The sequence below is a fragment of the Scardinius erythrophthalmus genome, assembly GCF_964197995.2.
Source record: "Scardinius erythrophthalmus genome assembly, chromosome: 18".
Lineage (NCBI taxonomy): Eukaryota > Metazoa > Chordata > Actinopteri > Cypriniformes > Leuciscidae > Scardinius > Scardinius erythrophthalmus.
Window position 1 is genome coordinate 32,150,181 of NC_138238.1, and position 16,582 is coordinate 32,166,762.

The following is a 16,582-nucleotide window of genomic DNA, read 5'->3' on the forward strand; positions in this document are numbered from 1 at the left end:
TAGAGCTGCATAATATTGGAAAAAACATTGCGATATTTTGTTTTTCTGCAAAATGAAAAATTCACCAGATGAATAGCTCTTTTTGTAAAGAATCAAACATCCTAGGATGATTCAGAGTTTACACTGTCTGCGTGGCTCTGTGCGCACTCAGTAAACAGAGTGTGCCAGTGGGCAGGGCCAAAGACGCAAAGATGAAGGCGGCGTTGATTTGATTCTGCAGACTCTTCTGTCAGACTATTACGTTAACGTGACAATTCCAAACAAGCTGGTTTTCTGAGCTTGGTTTCAATAAAAGCCGTTTTAGGACTTACAGAATGTTTTTAACAGTAAAATGAACTTACATGTCAAAAGATCAAGGAAATTGATTTCTCAATTCATAACCCCTTTAAAAATCTGTTCAGATTTGCAATGCAACTAGAAAAACTTAATGTAATTTAAATTGTAGCTTTTCTCTGCATCTTCTCCAATTTTAGTTGATCATTGATGTCTTTTCCTCTAAACTTTTGTCAACATTAAAAATTAAATCCTCTTGCTTATTAATACACTGCTGATTTTCATGTGCAAACTGTACTCACTTATCCCGGCTGTAGGCAGCGCTGTGGTGGAGTGCCGAGTCAAGCAAACTGTCGTCTCCATATTGACTTGTGGTGGTGTGCAGACGGAGACTGCGTCTGGACATCCTGGGTGACTCGTAGACGGGCCCAATCCTGAGCTCGCTCTCAAAGTCTAGCACTGAAGAGGAGTAGCTGGAACTGAGAGAGAAAAAAGGTAAAGGAAAAAAAAGGATGTTGACTAACATCAGCTACTACAGAACAGTAGCAATTATACAATGAAATCTGGTATGCATTATATACTGGTATACGTTTAATGCTCGATTATGAATGGTGGACAAATATTCTAAGGTGTGCAATTATTATTTTAGTAAACACAGCTATGAAATAGTTCCAGGTCTGTCACCTGCATTACAATTGCATATCACCTATGACAGCAAAAGAATCATAAATTCACTAAGCAAACATATATGAAAAGGTGTCTCTAGTAAAGTAGAAACACTGTAAGCCAGATTCTTTTTTTACTTGCACATCAAATTCTATTTAACACAGTTTTTGCTTGTTATTAGACTTGGTAAGGCACGTCAAGTTTATTTGTAAAGCGCACTTCCCACATGCCGGTAATTTAGTTTCACTTTACTGGCAGCGCAACAAATATATCCTAAATGTCTTGCACCTGTGGAAGATATTTGCTCTTCAGACCTTTTACAACAAGTTGCTTAACATCAGGTGAAAACTAAAATATTAGACAAGAGATGGTCTCTGTCCTTGTGTCAAAGCACAGAGAGATATATACGAAACGCATTTGTCTTTGTGGGGAAATGTAAAAAAATTGTTGACATATAACCACTCAAATGAAACAATCCTTGAAAGAAAACTGAATTTGTGATTGCATTTAATATATTTATCAAGAATCAGTGTATGGTTAATTTATAGAGTGAAGAATGCTACAATAATGTGAAATATATTTGCATAGAGTTCATGCTGAACAGTGTAATCAGACTTTAGTCATGAAAATGTTAGAATTAAGCATAAATGTCAGGACATGTCAAAACATCTCCAGGGCCCATAAAACCCCCTTAGACTCCATAGGTTAAAACTTCTATTCTGATTGGGCAAAACAGACCAGCTGATGAACACCATAAAAAAGCTGAAGACAGAGAAAATGAAACCTGTAAACAATGCACTTAACAAGGAATCAAAGCAATACACTTAAAATTAAATACACAATGGTCTGGTCATTTTTCACTAGCTGTGCGCAGTCATCAATTCTAAGCTCAATGTTTCCAATGAAGACAGTGCCAATGGTTCATGGGCAGAAGCAACTGCAATCTCTCTAGGAACAATCCCAGCATTCAAGTCTGTGAACTTTGGAGCAGTTCTGCTTGCTTGAGGTCTGACAGTGTGACAAAGGCCATTCAGACAGCAGCTGCTGAGCAAAACATGCTAAACAGTAACCTGACAATGTAGAATTAACTTCAGCTTACCAGTTCCAGCCTTAAATTAACTGTAAAAAAACAGCACTTTGCTAGGATTCTGGCTAATGCTTTATCATATATATTCAAACACAGAAAAAAGAAAAAAGAACACACAGTACAGTCCAGCCCCAGCTCTCCAGATCCCACGAGTCGTCACTGGTCATCCCATGGAAAAAATCTGCACACACTCAGGCACAAGGAGCTCTGGAGGGATCAAGCGAATTAAAAAGGCTTGCTCTACTTCCTGTGTTTATCTCCTGTATACGTGACATGTGAGCCACTAAACATTCCCTGTCCCTCCCTCATTACCTCTGTCGCCATCTATCCATTTTAAAAGTGCATCGCTGTACTTTGGACGTGGGATGAATTGCATCTGCAACTGCTAAAAAAGGAGGAAATCCAGAGTCAGACCCAGTTTACACCTGCTATTAATCTCTGGTGATCCAATCATGTGATCAGCCGAGACACATTACGGTTTACACCGCGCAGTAATGTGCAGGACTGAGCAATGATGATGTTCTGCGGATCCAGGGTCAGTGCGAGTGCATTTCAGGTTAGTTAACAGATCTGTTATTCATTGGCTAGTTGTGCTCTTATGCCTTATTTATGCTAATGCAGGTTTTCTGAATGTTTAAACTATTGTTGTGAATTTTGTTGAATTTTTTTAATTGCCAGAATGATTGTGACAATTTTGATGCATTGGCAAGAATGCTTAAACATTTTTAAACCAATCACTGTTTTACATTCTATGACAAAGTGTCTCGGACTTAACTTTTAGCTGTAAAGTCAAGATATAACTTAAGCTATTTATTAGAGGGAAAATAATTTTATTGAAGGGTGTGGATTTTGGAATCCACTGCTGCTTCAATGTATGTAATGAGTGATTATAATCAAGGTATTAATATTTTTCCTTCTAAATATCACATGAGTTGAATGACTTCTCTAGGATTTTACTTAGTTATAGAAGTTACCAGTGTGATTACTGAAATATTCCTTTCATGTATTCTTTAATATCTGTATTTGATATAAATGCAGTAAAAGTGCTTGCTTATTTAGCTTCCAGAAATGAAATATGGAAAGATGTTTTGTTTGAGAAAGGTCTTTAACATAGGCTACATCAGTTTTTCTAGGATACCCTGACGACTATAAGTCACAGGGGTCATTGAAGTCTATAGTTTAAGGGACCATTTCTTTGTTAAAGCCTTACTTTCCAGTTAGACTAAAGTGTCCTATCCTTAAAAGAAAGAACGTATTATCTTGATGTTTAGAGAAGACTCTCCTGTTTATAGTTAGAGCCTGGCCAAATCCAACCTTGAGGAAGCTGTGTGTCGTTGTGTGTGTTAGTCTTCTTTGTTACAGGTTAAGGAACCACTGGCATTATTGGAGACTGACTGAGTTGTTCGGGACATGCTGATGCCCAGCAACCCAGATCGGCGACCTGGAAGGTCACGACGTGCCTAACTTCAGGGTCCGAGTGTCAGCTGCCTAATCGATGGAGATATGATTCAGTCTATCTGTATATGTGTGGAAAATTACTGTTTATCTTTCCTTAGTCAATGAGAATCATTCAACCTGAAGCAAGGACGCAGCTTAGACCTTGGAAATGGTATAACTGCTGTGATGTTTGTAACTGTAAGCGGGGCGGCCTACGAACTCCTGTGTGAGTCTTGAAGCTGAACTTCTGCTGATGAAACTGCAAACTATCTTCAGTAAAACTTTTCTTCAATTTATTATAATTCTGACTCTGGGTCGTCTTTCAAACATCTGCTCCTTGTGTCCTAAACTGTTACCCCCTAACAATATATACACATTAATAAAAATAAATAAATAAATAAAACAAACGGGATAAAGTTTGCATTTTAACTGAACTTTAGATGTGCTCTGTCACCTGCATGTTGATGTCAGTGTCTACACAACAAATGCTTGTGGTCACATGGCATTGACAACTTCAATATCAAATCATCTAATGTAACATTTGACAACTAGTTACAATCAAGCTGACTAATGCCACTTTCTCTTATGGATCATCTTTCGTTTTAATCGATTTTTCCTTCCAAATCAAAAGAGTCAGATTTTTGCCAATAAATCACCAGTCATCTCTCAAAAACCTTAAGCACACATATGCAGGTATGCGCAGCTCCTTCCACCAGATCCTAGAGGTGTGTTCATGCTATGTTGGAATTACCGTAATTGCAAGATTCTAACTTGTAAAAAGCATTTTCACATCTGCGAAGAACTCAATTTGTAGCCTGGGAATTTTCAGTGATCTCCTACTTGCAAAATGCAATTTTAGCCAAGTTTGGAAAAATGGAAGCAAATATGATTACAGCACGTTAGATTTACTTTTGCAATTTGACCGATTTCTTTTTCTCTCTTTTTTTTTTTTTTTTTAAATAAAAATGTTTCCTCAATTGAAGTGGTTTGAAACTAGGGTGACTTTTTTTGGATATACAATCTGAGAAAAGAAATCATTCAATGAGTCTATGTGGTCAATAAGTTACACCAGTCGTTAGAGAGAAAAAAAAACCCTGACCAATCATAGGAAACAAATTGCAAAGACCTTAAAGGCGGGTGTACACGGTGTTCAAACATTTGGGAGGTTGTGCACCATCGCACACGTTACGAGTCAGTTAACCTGATAATTGTCAAAGCAGCTGGTACACTGCAGAACTGTAGTGTACGGCTAGACGAGCTTTCGTGCTAAACACGAAGACTGGAGCGTGTTACTCTATAGCTTAGCATAGAAAAAAAAATAGAAAAAAAGTGCGCAAATTATTTGGTGAAAAGCAGAGAACAGCACAGCAATTCCTTTCAACAATAACAATGAGAGTTTATTGAGTGTGACAGCTACTGGGCTTTAATATTTATTGATCTAGCATATGTGACGTAGTTGTGTTTGATTTGGAAATAGGGGACAGCCTATAACAGCTTTAAAATTTATCGGGAGGTCGAGAGGGGCTCATAACATACTCTACTCAGCTTGTAATTCCTCTCATACAACAAGAGTCGCGACCATAAGAGCATCAACGATTTCCACACAATTTCTCAAAAAAAACTATATATACATTTATGACAACTGGGCAGCCATGTGCAATAAGCATTTACACATTTACATTTACATTTGTTGTGTGTATATATATATATATATATATAATGACTACAAAGTAATTTGAATATACCACATTAGCTGGTGCCACTATGATGAACCACAGCAGCCACATCCATAAGATCATTTAAATTGATGAATTTCATGTCATAGGCTATTAGGTCACTTTCAGATGAGTGTGAAGTTATTTGCAGCTCAATTTTATAAGTCTGTAAGTATTTCTTTATTTTAAAACCTTATTAAACCATGTTGTCAGTGCACCAAAAATAAACTGATTCTAGGCTATGCGTTTATTCTGCCATTAAAACTGATCGAAACGGAGTCCTAAGATATTTATTATCCTGTAATGCAGGCAAAAACTACACAGCAATGATAGGGTTAAACTCTAAAGCAGAGGTCTTCAATCCTGCTCCTGGAGGGCCACTGTCCTGCAGAGTTTAGTTCCAACCTGCTTCAGCACACCTTCCTTTGAATAATCAAGCAATTCTGAAGAGCTTGATGAGCTGATTCAGGTGTGTTTGATTAGGGTTGGAACTAAACTTTGCAGGACAGTGGCCCTCCAGGAGCAGGATTGAAGACCTCTGCTCTAAACCACCAAGAGATCATATATGTACACAAGTGACTGGAGGTAAAACTAACCCCCCACTTTAGTCAAAAGATGGCACTACTGAGCCCCTCCACCGCACCCATTTCTAAGGCTTTGCCCATGTCTATTGGCCAGAGTATGTGAGCGGAGAGGAGTGGGAGCGGAGTGGTGTGATTTTGAATGGAGTGCGGAGCGAGCGGATTTTTAAAAGGAGAGCGCTCCACTACTGCTCCATCACGAGTACAATTCATGCCAACGGCCCATTATAGAACTGCATTTTTAGTAAGGATTCACACGTTAAACACATTTAGCTAGCATGATACAGATGGATCACTCAAATCAGAAAAAAAATTAGAAGGTTATGATGACGCCGATGGACATGAGTGGCTGCGATAGGTTATAGTTCTCAAGCCTACTGAATATGATGCTGTAAGTCGATCTCACGAAAGTGCTCATATATAGCACATTTTATTTCTTGTGCCATTTATATGCCGAAAACTGTTTTTTCGTGCAAATGATAAGCACTAAACCCCTTGGGTAGAATTAGGGGTGTGGAGTCCGTGCGTATTACACGCCATAAAGTGCGTATCATATGCATGCGCAAACTGCATAGGCTATCATATGCACGCAAAAAAATATTTTTGCCGAAAAAAAAAATGGTACAAGAAATAAATTTCGTGCTATAGATACGGTCTTTTATGAGATCGGGTGAAAGGACATTTTAAACAGGTAACACTTATTCACACGCAAAATGCTCTCTCACTAAAAAACTGCAATCAAACAAATGTAATCTTACAGTGCTGACTGTATTTGATTTCGAATGAGCAGAAATCTGTAAGAAATGTAGCGACCCGTAAATAACTGATGAAAACAAAACAAAATGTGCACTGCAAAAAAAGGCAAGGATTTAACTTTTAATGCTGATAACCATGTAATAAGTTTAGCATGTCAAAGGAAAAGTTTGCACACTATCCAATAAACCACAAACTATTCTCCTAGTATTGTTTATTTTTTGGATTTAATATGCATATATATTATGAGCAGAACTTTTGCGAGATTTCAAAGCATACTTAATACTTTATTCGCAATTTCCTCTGAGCGGGGTTTCTGATATCAGTGAGCGATATCATATGCTCACATACTCTGCTACTGGCAAGATTCATGCAATTTGAAGCATGCTAAGAGTCTCAAAAACAACTAAAAAGAACATTAAAGTTTGACATATTGCCATGGCAATAGCATTCAAGATATTAAGAATCCTTTCACAGGTGTACATCTGCGCTGTCTTGACATTATTCTGATGAAGTTTGAAGCAAAGCGGGTAAAAATAAGAGGCCGATTTCAAAGCATTTTTAAAGTGACACTTCGTGCAGCCAGTTGGTGGCGCCATGACTTTGACTCACAATAGTCTATGTAGATTAATGACGTCTAAAACATCCAGGTAATAAAATGCTAAAACAAATTTATTAAAAGTCACTGGACTAGATAAAAACAAATTAACAAGACATTTTGGTGTTCATCCAAACACAATCTTCAGTTGTAAACAGGAAGCAACTCTGGCAATACAATGTACACCTAATAGAGTCACATGATCCACACACAAGTATAAGTCCCATGATAACCACATACTAGTATGCTTGCCAGAGTAGATGGTATTCCTCGCCGCTTATGCTGTATGGACAGGTCGGAGTGCTCACACTCGGGAGGGGGACCAGCATAAGCGGTGAGGAATACCATCTACTCTGGCAAGCAAAGTGGTTGATTTGAGTTATCCAAATTTTTTTTAACTCACAATGTCTTTGTGATCGGCCTCCTACAACGAACACACAGCAGAAGTTTCATCAAAATCAATGTATGCAGAAGTTACAGCACCCTTCCTACGTATGTGCAAGGTTTCAGAAGTGTGTGTGTGTGTGTGTGTGTTGGGGGGGGGGGGGGGGGGTTTGCTACTTAGGGCTTGGGCCCTTAAAAAAAAAAAAGCCTGCAAGCTCATACAACAGCAATCATACAGTGTAAGGCTTAACACACACCTTGTTTTTACGTGTTGGATAACATCCATTTCAACCACAATGTAAAACAAACATCCAGAACGATGTTTCAGCGTCTGACTCCCACACACTCTTACACAGACAGAGAGAGTGGAATGAGCATCTATGACTAAGCATTCCTGCACTGAAATGACACTGAAAACAAAACTGGAAGACTTCCCGAAAATATATAAGCAATAGGCTTTTTTAGAAAGTTAAATTTAAGATAAAATTAGGAGAATTAGGGAGAATCATTGAATTATGAATAATTGACAGCCATTTTGTGAATATAACAATCATGTAATCAATGGGGGAAAAAAAAGGTAGGCTAGTCTGATTAGGAGTAGGCCTATTTTAAAAGTAATATAATCCAATTACAAGTATTTAATTTTAAGAATCTGATTACATAATCCTGATCACATATAATTATTTACTACTTATCACTATACTGTGTGTGTGTGTGTGTGTGTGTGTGTGTGTGTGTGTGTGTGTGTGTGTGTGTGTGTGTGTGTGTGTGTGTGTGTGTGTGTGTGTGTGTAAAAAAAAAAAAAAATTCAAATGTATATCACTTTTGCTGACAATAAACATCTGCATGCAGGTAACATGGAGAAACAATGCTTATTGTTCATTTACTACAGACACTGTAACAATACAAAGCTGGTTAAAAATTGGCAAACTTGTCCTTTTAGTGACGCATTAGGTTTCACACACACCAGAGAGCACACTGGCCCTTTTTGGAACAACAATTACACCAAGAAAACAGTAAATCTTGGACTCTCATGCATCAAACTAATTGCAATGTAGTGTACTAATGCATTCAAAATACAAACAGAATACAGGCCGATGTTCTTTTATTATAATTATCTAAAGCAAGTACAGATAGACTTGGTCCAACTAATTAGAGCAGAAATACAATGTTCTTCTAATAATAATAATAATAATAGTGAAGTCAAGTCTTTAGATAAAGAGACAAACAGGACAAGCAATGACAGACAGGTCTAACCTATAAATGAGTGTCTGATTTTCATAACACAAGAATTAAAGACAAGCTATTTATAATTTATATTATAAAAACACCACATCTCTCTCCAAAAAAAAAAATCCAACACAAGTTGAAGTCTTAGCTTGTGAACGAAAGGAGGGTGTGTGTACAACGAGACACAATCTCTCATGTACTACAGTGAAATTGCTAAAAAAAAAAAAAGCATACTGTTTTGTGGATGCAGTGTGGATACATTTAAGCTATACAAATATGAAAAATATAAATATATATATATATATATATATATATATATATATATATATATATATATATATATATATATATATATATATATATATATATATATATATATATATATATATATATATATATAAAACAACGCTAAATATTTTAAGCAAATGTGCAGTCAATCGCCCAGCAGTGTGTTGTATTATTCCCAAAGCAGGTTTCATGATAATACGCGGTCTCATACAAATGCAGCGTCTTCGCCTCATCTATGGAGAAACAGAGACTTACTCGGACGGGTCTTGAGTCCTCCAACCTCAAAAATCCCAGCATTCAACAGACGAAAAAGCACCAGTTTCACCGTTATGCCATTATAATCCATTTGTGGCAGCCTGAGCCGGAGCAGCTCAAATATCGCATCATCAAGGGAAAGCGGCTGAACGAACCAATGAGAAGAGCATCGGCCTACCGCCGCGAAATACAAACACGACAAACAATAGAGCATCCAACATTAAATAAAACACAGCATTTCACACACTGATGATTCATTAAACCGCACAATAAACGTACCAAACGCCACGGAGAAAATGTATAACAGTTACTTTCCTATAACGGAAAAGGGAAAACTATTTTTGGGTAACGTTAATATTGAATCAACAGCACCTGTCGGAGTTGACTAGCCAGTTAGCAGCTCAAACAGAACTTAAAGTAATTTACCTGCTCAAACGTCGTTATTTTTCTCTCAGAGCTACAATAACTGAACTGTAGTAAAGCACTGAACGTTCGTGCGCTAGATCCTCTTCGCTTCACATTATAGTATGATGTCACGGCGTTAACTATCGAGTCGTTTCTCTAATCACGCCTCAGGTGGCTATTTAAATATTACGTCACGCACTTGACCTTTAGAAACGACGTCATATCCGCCAAGCATTATTACCTTGTTTTACTTTTTTAATTTATTTGTAATTAATAATAATGTTTATTGTAATATATTTAATATAAAGTTTTATTTATACAGCGCCTTTATTTTTAATTTCATAGCCTATATTATGACATATCCATTATTTTTGATTTATGGAATTTATTTTCATTTTACTATACTTTGGTCATAATTGTAGCATATTTTATAATGAGATATTAACACCCACTTGTATCTTTTCCCCGCATTCTGGAGGGCTTGTACTGTTATTTTTTTTTACTGTTAAAGTTTTTATTTAATTACAAAATAAGTAAATATCAAAATTAAGAGAAACCTGCTCTGATGCACCTGGGGCCAGTTGTTCAAAACTAATCTGACTGGATTATGGCTATCGGATTGGATCAAATCTTGAACATAGGTTGTTCAAAAAAGGATCGAAAAAAAGGATTCTGAAATCGGAATAGATCACAAAATCCAATCTTAGTTTTGATCTGGATTGTATGGCCAGTTTGTGTTTTTGTGTGTGTGTGTGTGTGTGTGTGTGTGTGTGTGTGTGTGTGTGTGTGTGTGTGTGTGTGTGTGTGTGTGTGTGTGTGTTTGTAGCAAGATTGGGAGACCTTTGATCAAAAAAATACAAATTAAAAAAAAAAATCTGGATTATACTGATCCCAGCAAAGCATGGATTTCAACAACAAAAATAAGTAATGTAATATGTAATGTAATAAAACTTTAAAATTAGTTGAAAATATACTTTTTATTTTCCTCTTGATTAGTTTAACCTTTATAGTGCTTAAGTATAAAGTACACAATGGGCTACCAATAGAGTGGTACAGGTATGACGTCACTTTATAGGCCAAAACGCGGAAGCGAGTTAGCATTTTAGCACTTCCGGTTCCATCGTCCCAAAATCAATGTTTTTTTTTTTTTTTTTTTTATGGGATTGTGGTTAAATGGCTGAAATAAGGTCTGTGGTGGTGAACATAAGATCAAGATACTTTAACATTTTATTATATGATACATCAGTATTACCCCACTTGTGATTTTTACAAGTTGTACCGTGTCTGGAAAAAGGCGGTTGCTAATGCTAACAATTGGCTTAATTTAGACTACAGAGTCTGTCGGGGAGATTAAACGTCATCATGCCGAACGTCAGCTCAATCTGCTTTTACAGCCTGGTAATGCTTATAATTGTGCTCTTATAAACTATTCTAACTCAAACTTTCTTGGAAAATGTTTAGTTAAAAACTGAAAGAGTTGTCGGAATATTAGTGCTGATGACGTTGAAGTCGTGGGACCGTGGTGTAGTTCGTTTATTGCCCACCTTTAGCTTTTTACTTCTGACGACTGCATTTAAGCTTAAAAGTTCATAAAAGTTGTGTTCATCTGAGAAACAAGTTCAATCATCAAAGATCAATCCCAATCACTTGTATGTGCACATCAGTGCTCAATAACCCTAATAGTATTGGGGATGTTTCTATAAGAAAAAGCATGTTGTTGCTCTGGGCAGTCTGGTCATCCTTTGGAAATTAAACAAATTGATTGACTTCGCTCACCAATGCGATTGATCACATCACTGACAGTTGATTTATTCACTCCTAAATTGTCACCAACAACTTGGTAGAAAGTCCCATGTTTGCATAGAAGCACAGAGCAATGAGGACCTGTTCTTCCACAGACTCCTTCGGGTTCTAGGTTGAAGTTTTGGCCTAATAAGGTCTGCAATGTTCTTAGTATCAGCATTCCCAAAGCAAAAGTGAGCACACAGTTCCTCTGATGTGTACTTCTCCAGTGGTTTTGTACGCTCAACATACACTCTTTGATGAAATTCATTCCTTCCAAACTGGTGGTGGCGATGGACAATGCCTGCCATGTCAATGCCCCTCATGTAAGTCCTCTGAGGAAGGCTGAATAAGACGACTGTGTGATTGGTCTTTTCAAACACACCCAGAAAACATCACTTAGCTGATGTGCTTTGGCTTGTGTTGACTTCACTCAATCATGACCAAGGCCAATAAACTCTACATTCACCACACCAAAGATATGGTCGCATGGTCTCAAAAGGACCAAATTTCCCAGTTGCAGAAACCCACGCCTTGCTGGAGGGTGTTATGCCTCAATAGTTGGAAGTTTAATTCTACTAAGGGTGGAGAAGTACCTAACAAAAATATATTTGAGATGAGATCACCCAAAGTGAATGCCATGGTGTGTGGCCAGAAGAGAACTACAGAGCAAGTGAAATATATATGGAAAGATAAGAAGGCCAGGGCAACAACGGATCATGCTGAAGCAAAATGCACCAAAAGGCCCTAAAGGAGAGGTGATTACACAGATGTGGTTCTTGACATCATTGGAGATAGAAACTCGCAATCTCTGCATGGATTTAAGGTGTTGTTGGGGATGGTGAGTCCACGACTGAAAAAGAAAGTGACAGTTCCTATTGCAGGAGCATTTATTCTGGATCTCAGTCCTGTTGAGGAACCAGGTGGATCCTCACTGGTAGATCCAGTATTTATTGCCACAGGAGCTCCGAAAAGAAGCCAGAAGTGTTCTTTCCCAAGCAAAGATGATGATGCCTAAATCACTTGTTAAACAAGAACCCGAAAGAGCAGAAATGCAGATTCATCTGGCAGAGGAACAAATCACTCTTACCCAACTACTGCAAACCAAAGCAAGACTTGAGATTCAACTCCTAAAAGCAGAGCTTCAGAACCCTGGACTCTCTTCAAACGAAGAGCTCTAAACATTATTTTGTTAACTATTGGCCTTTTATCCTTTATGATTTAAGTCACGTTCCAATGGATTTGTGTAAAATTAAAGTGAAAAAGGAAGGGGATGTTTGTATTGTTTTATTATTTCTTTAAATAAAAACAGTTAAAGTGACCCCACATTGACTATTATACTTTTTATTTTATCTTTTACATAGCTAATATATTTTTTAGCTAGCTACTATAGCTAGTAGTCTACAAAGTGATATTTGATCTTTTTTAGAGCGCTAATAATCCGGATTTGGTAATCTGAAAAAGTGTGCATCTGGATCAGGGTGATCCAATCCCTATTTTGCAAAATAATAGAAAGTACAAAGCACAAATAATATATTGTATAGGTAGGTATAGTAAAGGGCAGTAGGACCAGAATGAACAGAAATCAAGAGATAAAAGGCATTCAACATACAATCCAAAGAAAATTTTAAAGAGGAGACCAAATATGCCAGAAATTATTAGACTTCTGGTGTAAAACATAAGTTAGTTTTCAAATGGTAAAAGGGATGCAACTTGACAGCCAAATATTAACAGAAGGGACATGAGGAGTGGACCACAGCAAAAGTATACATTTTTTCCTCGTCAAATAGGTACAAAATGCAACACACATTCTAGGCCATGGTCAAGGTGTAAATCAGCTACTCCCGACAATGAATTTCTTTCCAGTAAGCTTCATATCGCAATCCCAGAATACATGTATCAGGACCAATAGACTTACACTTGAAACATTTGGACAATTTAAATTTACACAAAAACAAATGGACACAATTTAAACAAACATATTGTGTCTTTATTTAACAATTTAATAACTTTAACCAATAAACTTTAAAATGATCTGAGAATATAATACAATAAAAGATTTTCACAATAGAAAACACTTCTTGGTTTGTGTACAAATGTTTCCAAACATCAGTGAAACCTGAACAAAAAAGTGAATTCATGATGAAATGTAATAAATGGTGCAAAAGAGTGATTAATGGAAAATACCTAAACAACCACATGAAAAATGAACAACCACAAAAAACACTGTATTGATGGTCTGTATGAACCATTTCTGTTAACTGCTTTCACTGTGTGAAACCCTGATCATGCCAAATACATTACATGGATAAAACAACAAAGTTGAACTCCTCCTGCACTCAATTGAAGGGTTTGACGATTTTCATGGAGATGTAGTTCTGAAAAAATAAAAACAAATAAGAATTAATTAGCATTGTACATCTTAAGTGAAAAGTCTGAACATAACCTTTGTGAAAGGATTGATGAAGTGAGTCCTTACTGGTAATGAATACAACAAGATCCCAATGAATAATAGCACCAAGATTAGTACAATCAGGCCAATGAACATCCACTTAAATTTTCGCCACACTATGAACTTGCACGTCTTGCATGGACTTGAGAACCAAAAGAATGAGGTTTCGGGTCGCCTGAGAGGTTTAAAAGAGAAACAAATCTTGAGGTCATCTTCTGTTAACACACAGAACAATGAACATACTGTATATAAAGCGAGAACTCAATTACTTTGGAGGATCCAGTTTCGGATTCATATTGGGCTCATCTCTGCCTTTCCCAGCAGGTGTCTCATCCGCTTCCTTCTCATTCACAATCTCCAAAGTCAACTCCACCTTTCCCTGAAACAACATATAAACAAGGCCCAATTAAAAGAATACAGTTGATGGACCCCATTGACTTCCATAGTAGGAAAAAAAATACTATGGAAGTCAATGGGTCTGCTTCTATTGAACAGGAGTCAAATACCGCCTTGCTTGAGTAGGGAATACTTTTTAACAAACTTATAGTCACAATGGTGTTGACTTGTAATGTTGCAAGGTGCAAGTATCCAAAGTAAATGTTTAACGGGTGCGAGTTATTTTTGGTTTCCAGTAAAGGATCCAGAGCATTAAAGGCCACAACGGAAAATCTGACATACGTGCTTGTAGTCTCAAAATCAAACAGGATGACTCTGAACAAAGTGTTTTAGGTCAAATGAAGGGGGAAAAACTGAAAGAAATGGTTGTTCTGTCAGTTGATTTGGAAGAAAAGGAGCAGGGAGCAGCTTCTGCCCAACCCCCCGAAACAAAAACAAAAATCTGTTGACATATTGTTCCATTTTACCATAATGCTGTGTAAAGAGTAGACAAAGTGTGATAACATTTTTAGTGATGAACCTATTCTTACAATAACTTTTGTTAACACCCATCTTACGAACCATCTGTCCGTGGGCGGGGATACAATAATGCTTAAATACAATCTGAAGTTTTCACGAAAGCCCTGGAGTTGTCCAAAGTAAAAAATCTGCTTACAAATAAACGAGAATTTCTCAGACCAGATAACACGAAAAGTAAACATTGTTCATTTATATACTACCAACATTGGAACAATACAAAGTGGGTTGAAAATTGGTGAACATACATATGGAAGAGGATTTAATATCCATTGAGAATTGACTGGATCATGAAAAATCTGTCATACTGCACCATACAGGAACACACACACACACACACACACACACACACACACACACACACACACACAAAAAGACAATACTATTTGCATTAGCTGTACTTACACCAAGCTCCCTCTTCCCATCTTTATCCATGTAGCATGGCCACCATCCTCTAACTGTCTTCTGGTCAAAAAGAGACTTGAACTGGTCTGATTTTGGAAGCGTAGTTCCATCCGGCAACATGCTAAGGTTACATTTCTCTGGTGTTTTGGAAGGGTTGATGAGGTGGTGCAGATCAAGTTCAATAGCACCTGTAACACAAGAGAGATAATACACAAGAGGACCCAAAAATGTAAAGAAAAATAAAATTCCCAAAAGCTCAGAAAAGACGTCTCACCTAGGTAATCATCCAGTGAAAATTTGTCATTATCCCATATTTGAACAATCAGCTTGGGTGGGATTCTAAACTCTGATTTGTCAAGGTTCCAGAAATGCTCCTTTTTATTGTAAAAGAAAGAGAATATTTTAATACGTCGCTGTGCTTTTCATAACACATATTAAACAGAGAATCTAAATTACCTTTTTAGATACAAGACATAGCTGCTCCGCAGGCAGGTATTCGAATCCAAAGACAAATCTCCAGTTGAAATTTCCATCGCCATCCAAGGAGCGATAATGGACGTCTGTTTTTTGCTTTTCTTCTTCCATACCTGGCATCCAACTAATCAAAGACACAAATGTATGAACGTATTGAAAAATACGAAATGTATTTCGTATAACACATTAAAGTGCCCCATTATGCTTTTTTGGAGATTACCTTTCATGTAGTGAATAATATAGCGGTTTATTAATGTAAAAGGTTTTGCAAAATATCAAAGAGTAGATAGTTCTTGTCTCCAAAAAGACAGAATCGGTTCTGAACTGCCTGAAACAAGTAATTAGCAATTCCAGTCTTACATCCTGCTCAAACCTACGCAGGTTTCAGGCTTGTCACAAATTTGCATTATGCCATCCTAAGGTCCTCATTAGCTGGCCGCGAACAACGTCTACTTTGACTCGCCCTCAAACACTGTAGTTGTAGCTGAGGCCTGGAAGAGTTTGTTTCATGTTGAGAAGACACTGTTCTACGCTACGAAAGGAAATCCACTTGCGAAGGATGAGGTCTCTGGTTCGAATTGATATTGTAAATCCAACGCCATCGTTTCCGTATCACTGTGTTTCAAGTGCTGAGGAAGCCTCTGGAGCTGAAATTCAGATATGGCAATTGGCGTTTCGTTTCTGACACAAGACAGACCAATCACAAAAGACTAGGCCATCTGACCAATCAGAGCAGAGTATGCTCTTGGATTGGAGGGGTTTAGAGAGACAGAAACCTTGATCAAACCATTTCAGGCACTGTGAGAAAAGAGGTGATGCTGCAATGTATATTGAGAAAATGAAAGTGTTTTTTGAGGAATCTTTAAAATAGCATAATAGGGGCAC

General features: G+C 37.3%; 2 protein-coding genes across 6 annotated transcripts in view; both read right to left on the reverse strand.

The window, feature by feature from the left end:
• The window catches only part of LOC308706975 (SUN domain-containing protein 1-like), a 31,731-nt gene extending 21,947 nt beyond the window's left edge, over window positions 1–9,784 (reverse strand). The window contains exons 1-2 of one of the 2 annotated variants that reach the window (XM_081392928.1): window positions 9,694–9,784; window positions 576–752 (exon numbers count right to left, since the gene is read on the reverse strand). In XM_081392928.1, coding sequence (XP_081249054.1) covers window positions 576–679 — 104 coding nt within the window. In that variant the 5' untranslated portion in view covers window positions 680–752; window positions 9,694–9,784. Of the gene's footprint in view, window positions 1–575; window positions 753–9,267; window positions 9,394–9,693 lie in introns of those variants that run through there. The other variant, XM_081392929.1, reaches the window with a different exon arrangement.
• A 3,274-nt stretch (window positions 9,785–13,058) lies between these two features.
• myof (myoferlin) overlaps window positions 13,059–16,582 on the reverse strand; it is a 32,089-nt gene continuing 28,565 nt past the window's right edge. For all 4 annotated transcript variants that reach the window (XM_081392988.1, XM_081392986.1, XM_081392987.1 and 1 more), the window contains 6 exons: window positions 15,680–15,821; window positions 15,498–15,597; window positions 15,224–15,411; window positions 14,176–14,285; window positions 13,934–14,081; window positions 13,059–13,832 (listed from right to left, as the gene is read on the reverse strand). In XM_081392988.1, the coding sequence (XP_081249114.1) occupies window positions 13,794–13,832; window positions 13,934–14,081; window positions 14,176–14,285; window positions 15,224–15,411; window positions 15,498–15,597; window positions 15,680–15,821 (727 nt within the window). In that variant the 3' untranslated portion in view covers window positions 13,059–13,793. The remainder of the gene's footprint in view (window positions 13,833–13,933; window positions 14,082–14,175; window positions 14,286–15,223; window positions 15,412–15,497; window positions 15,598–15,679; window positions 15,822–16,582) is intronic.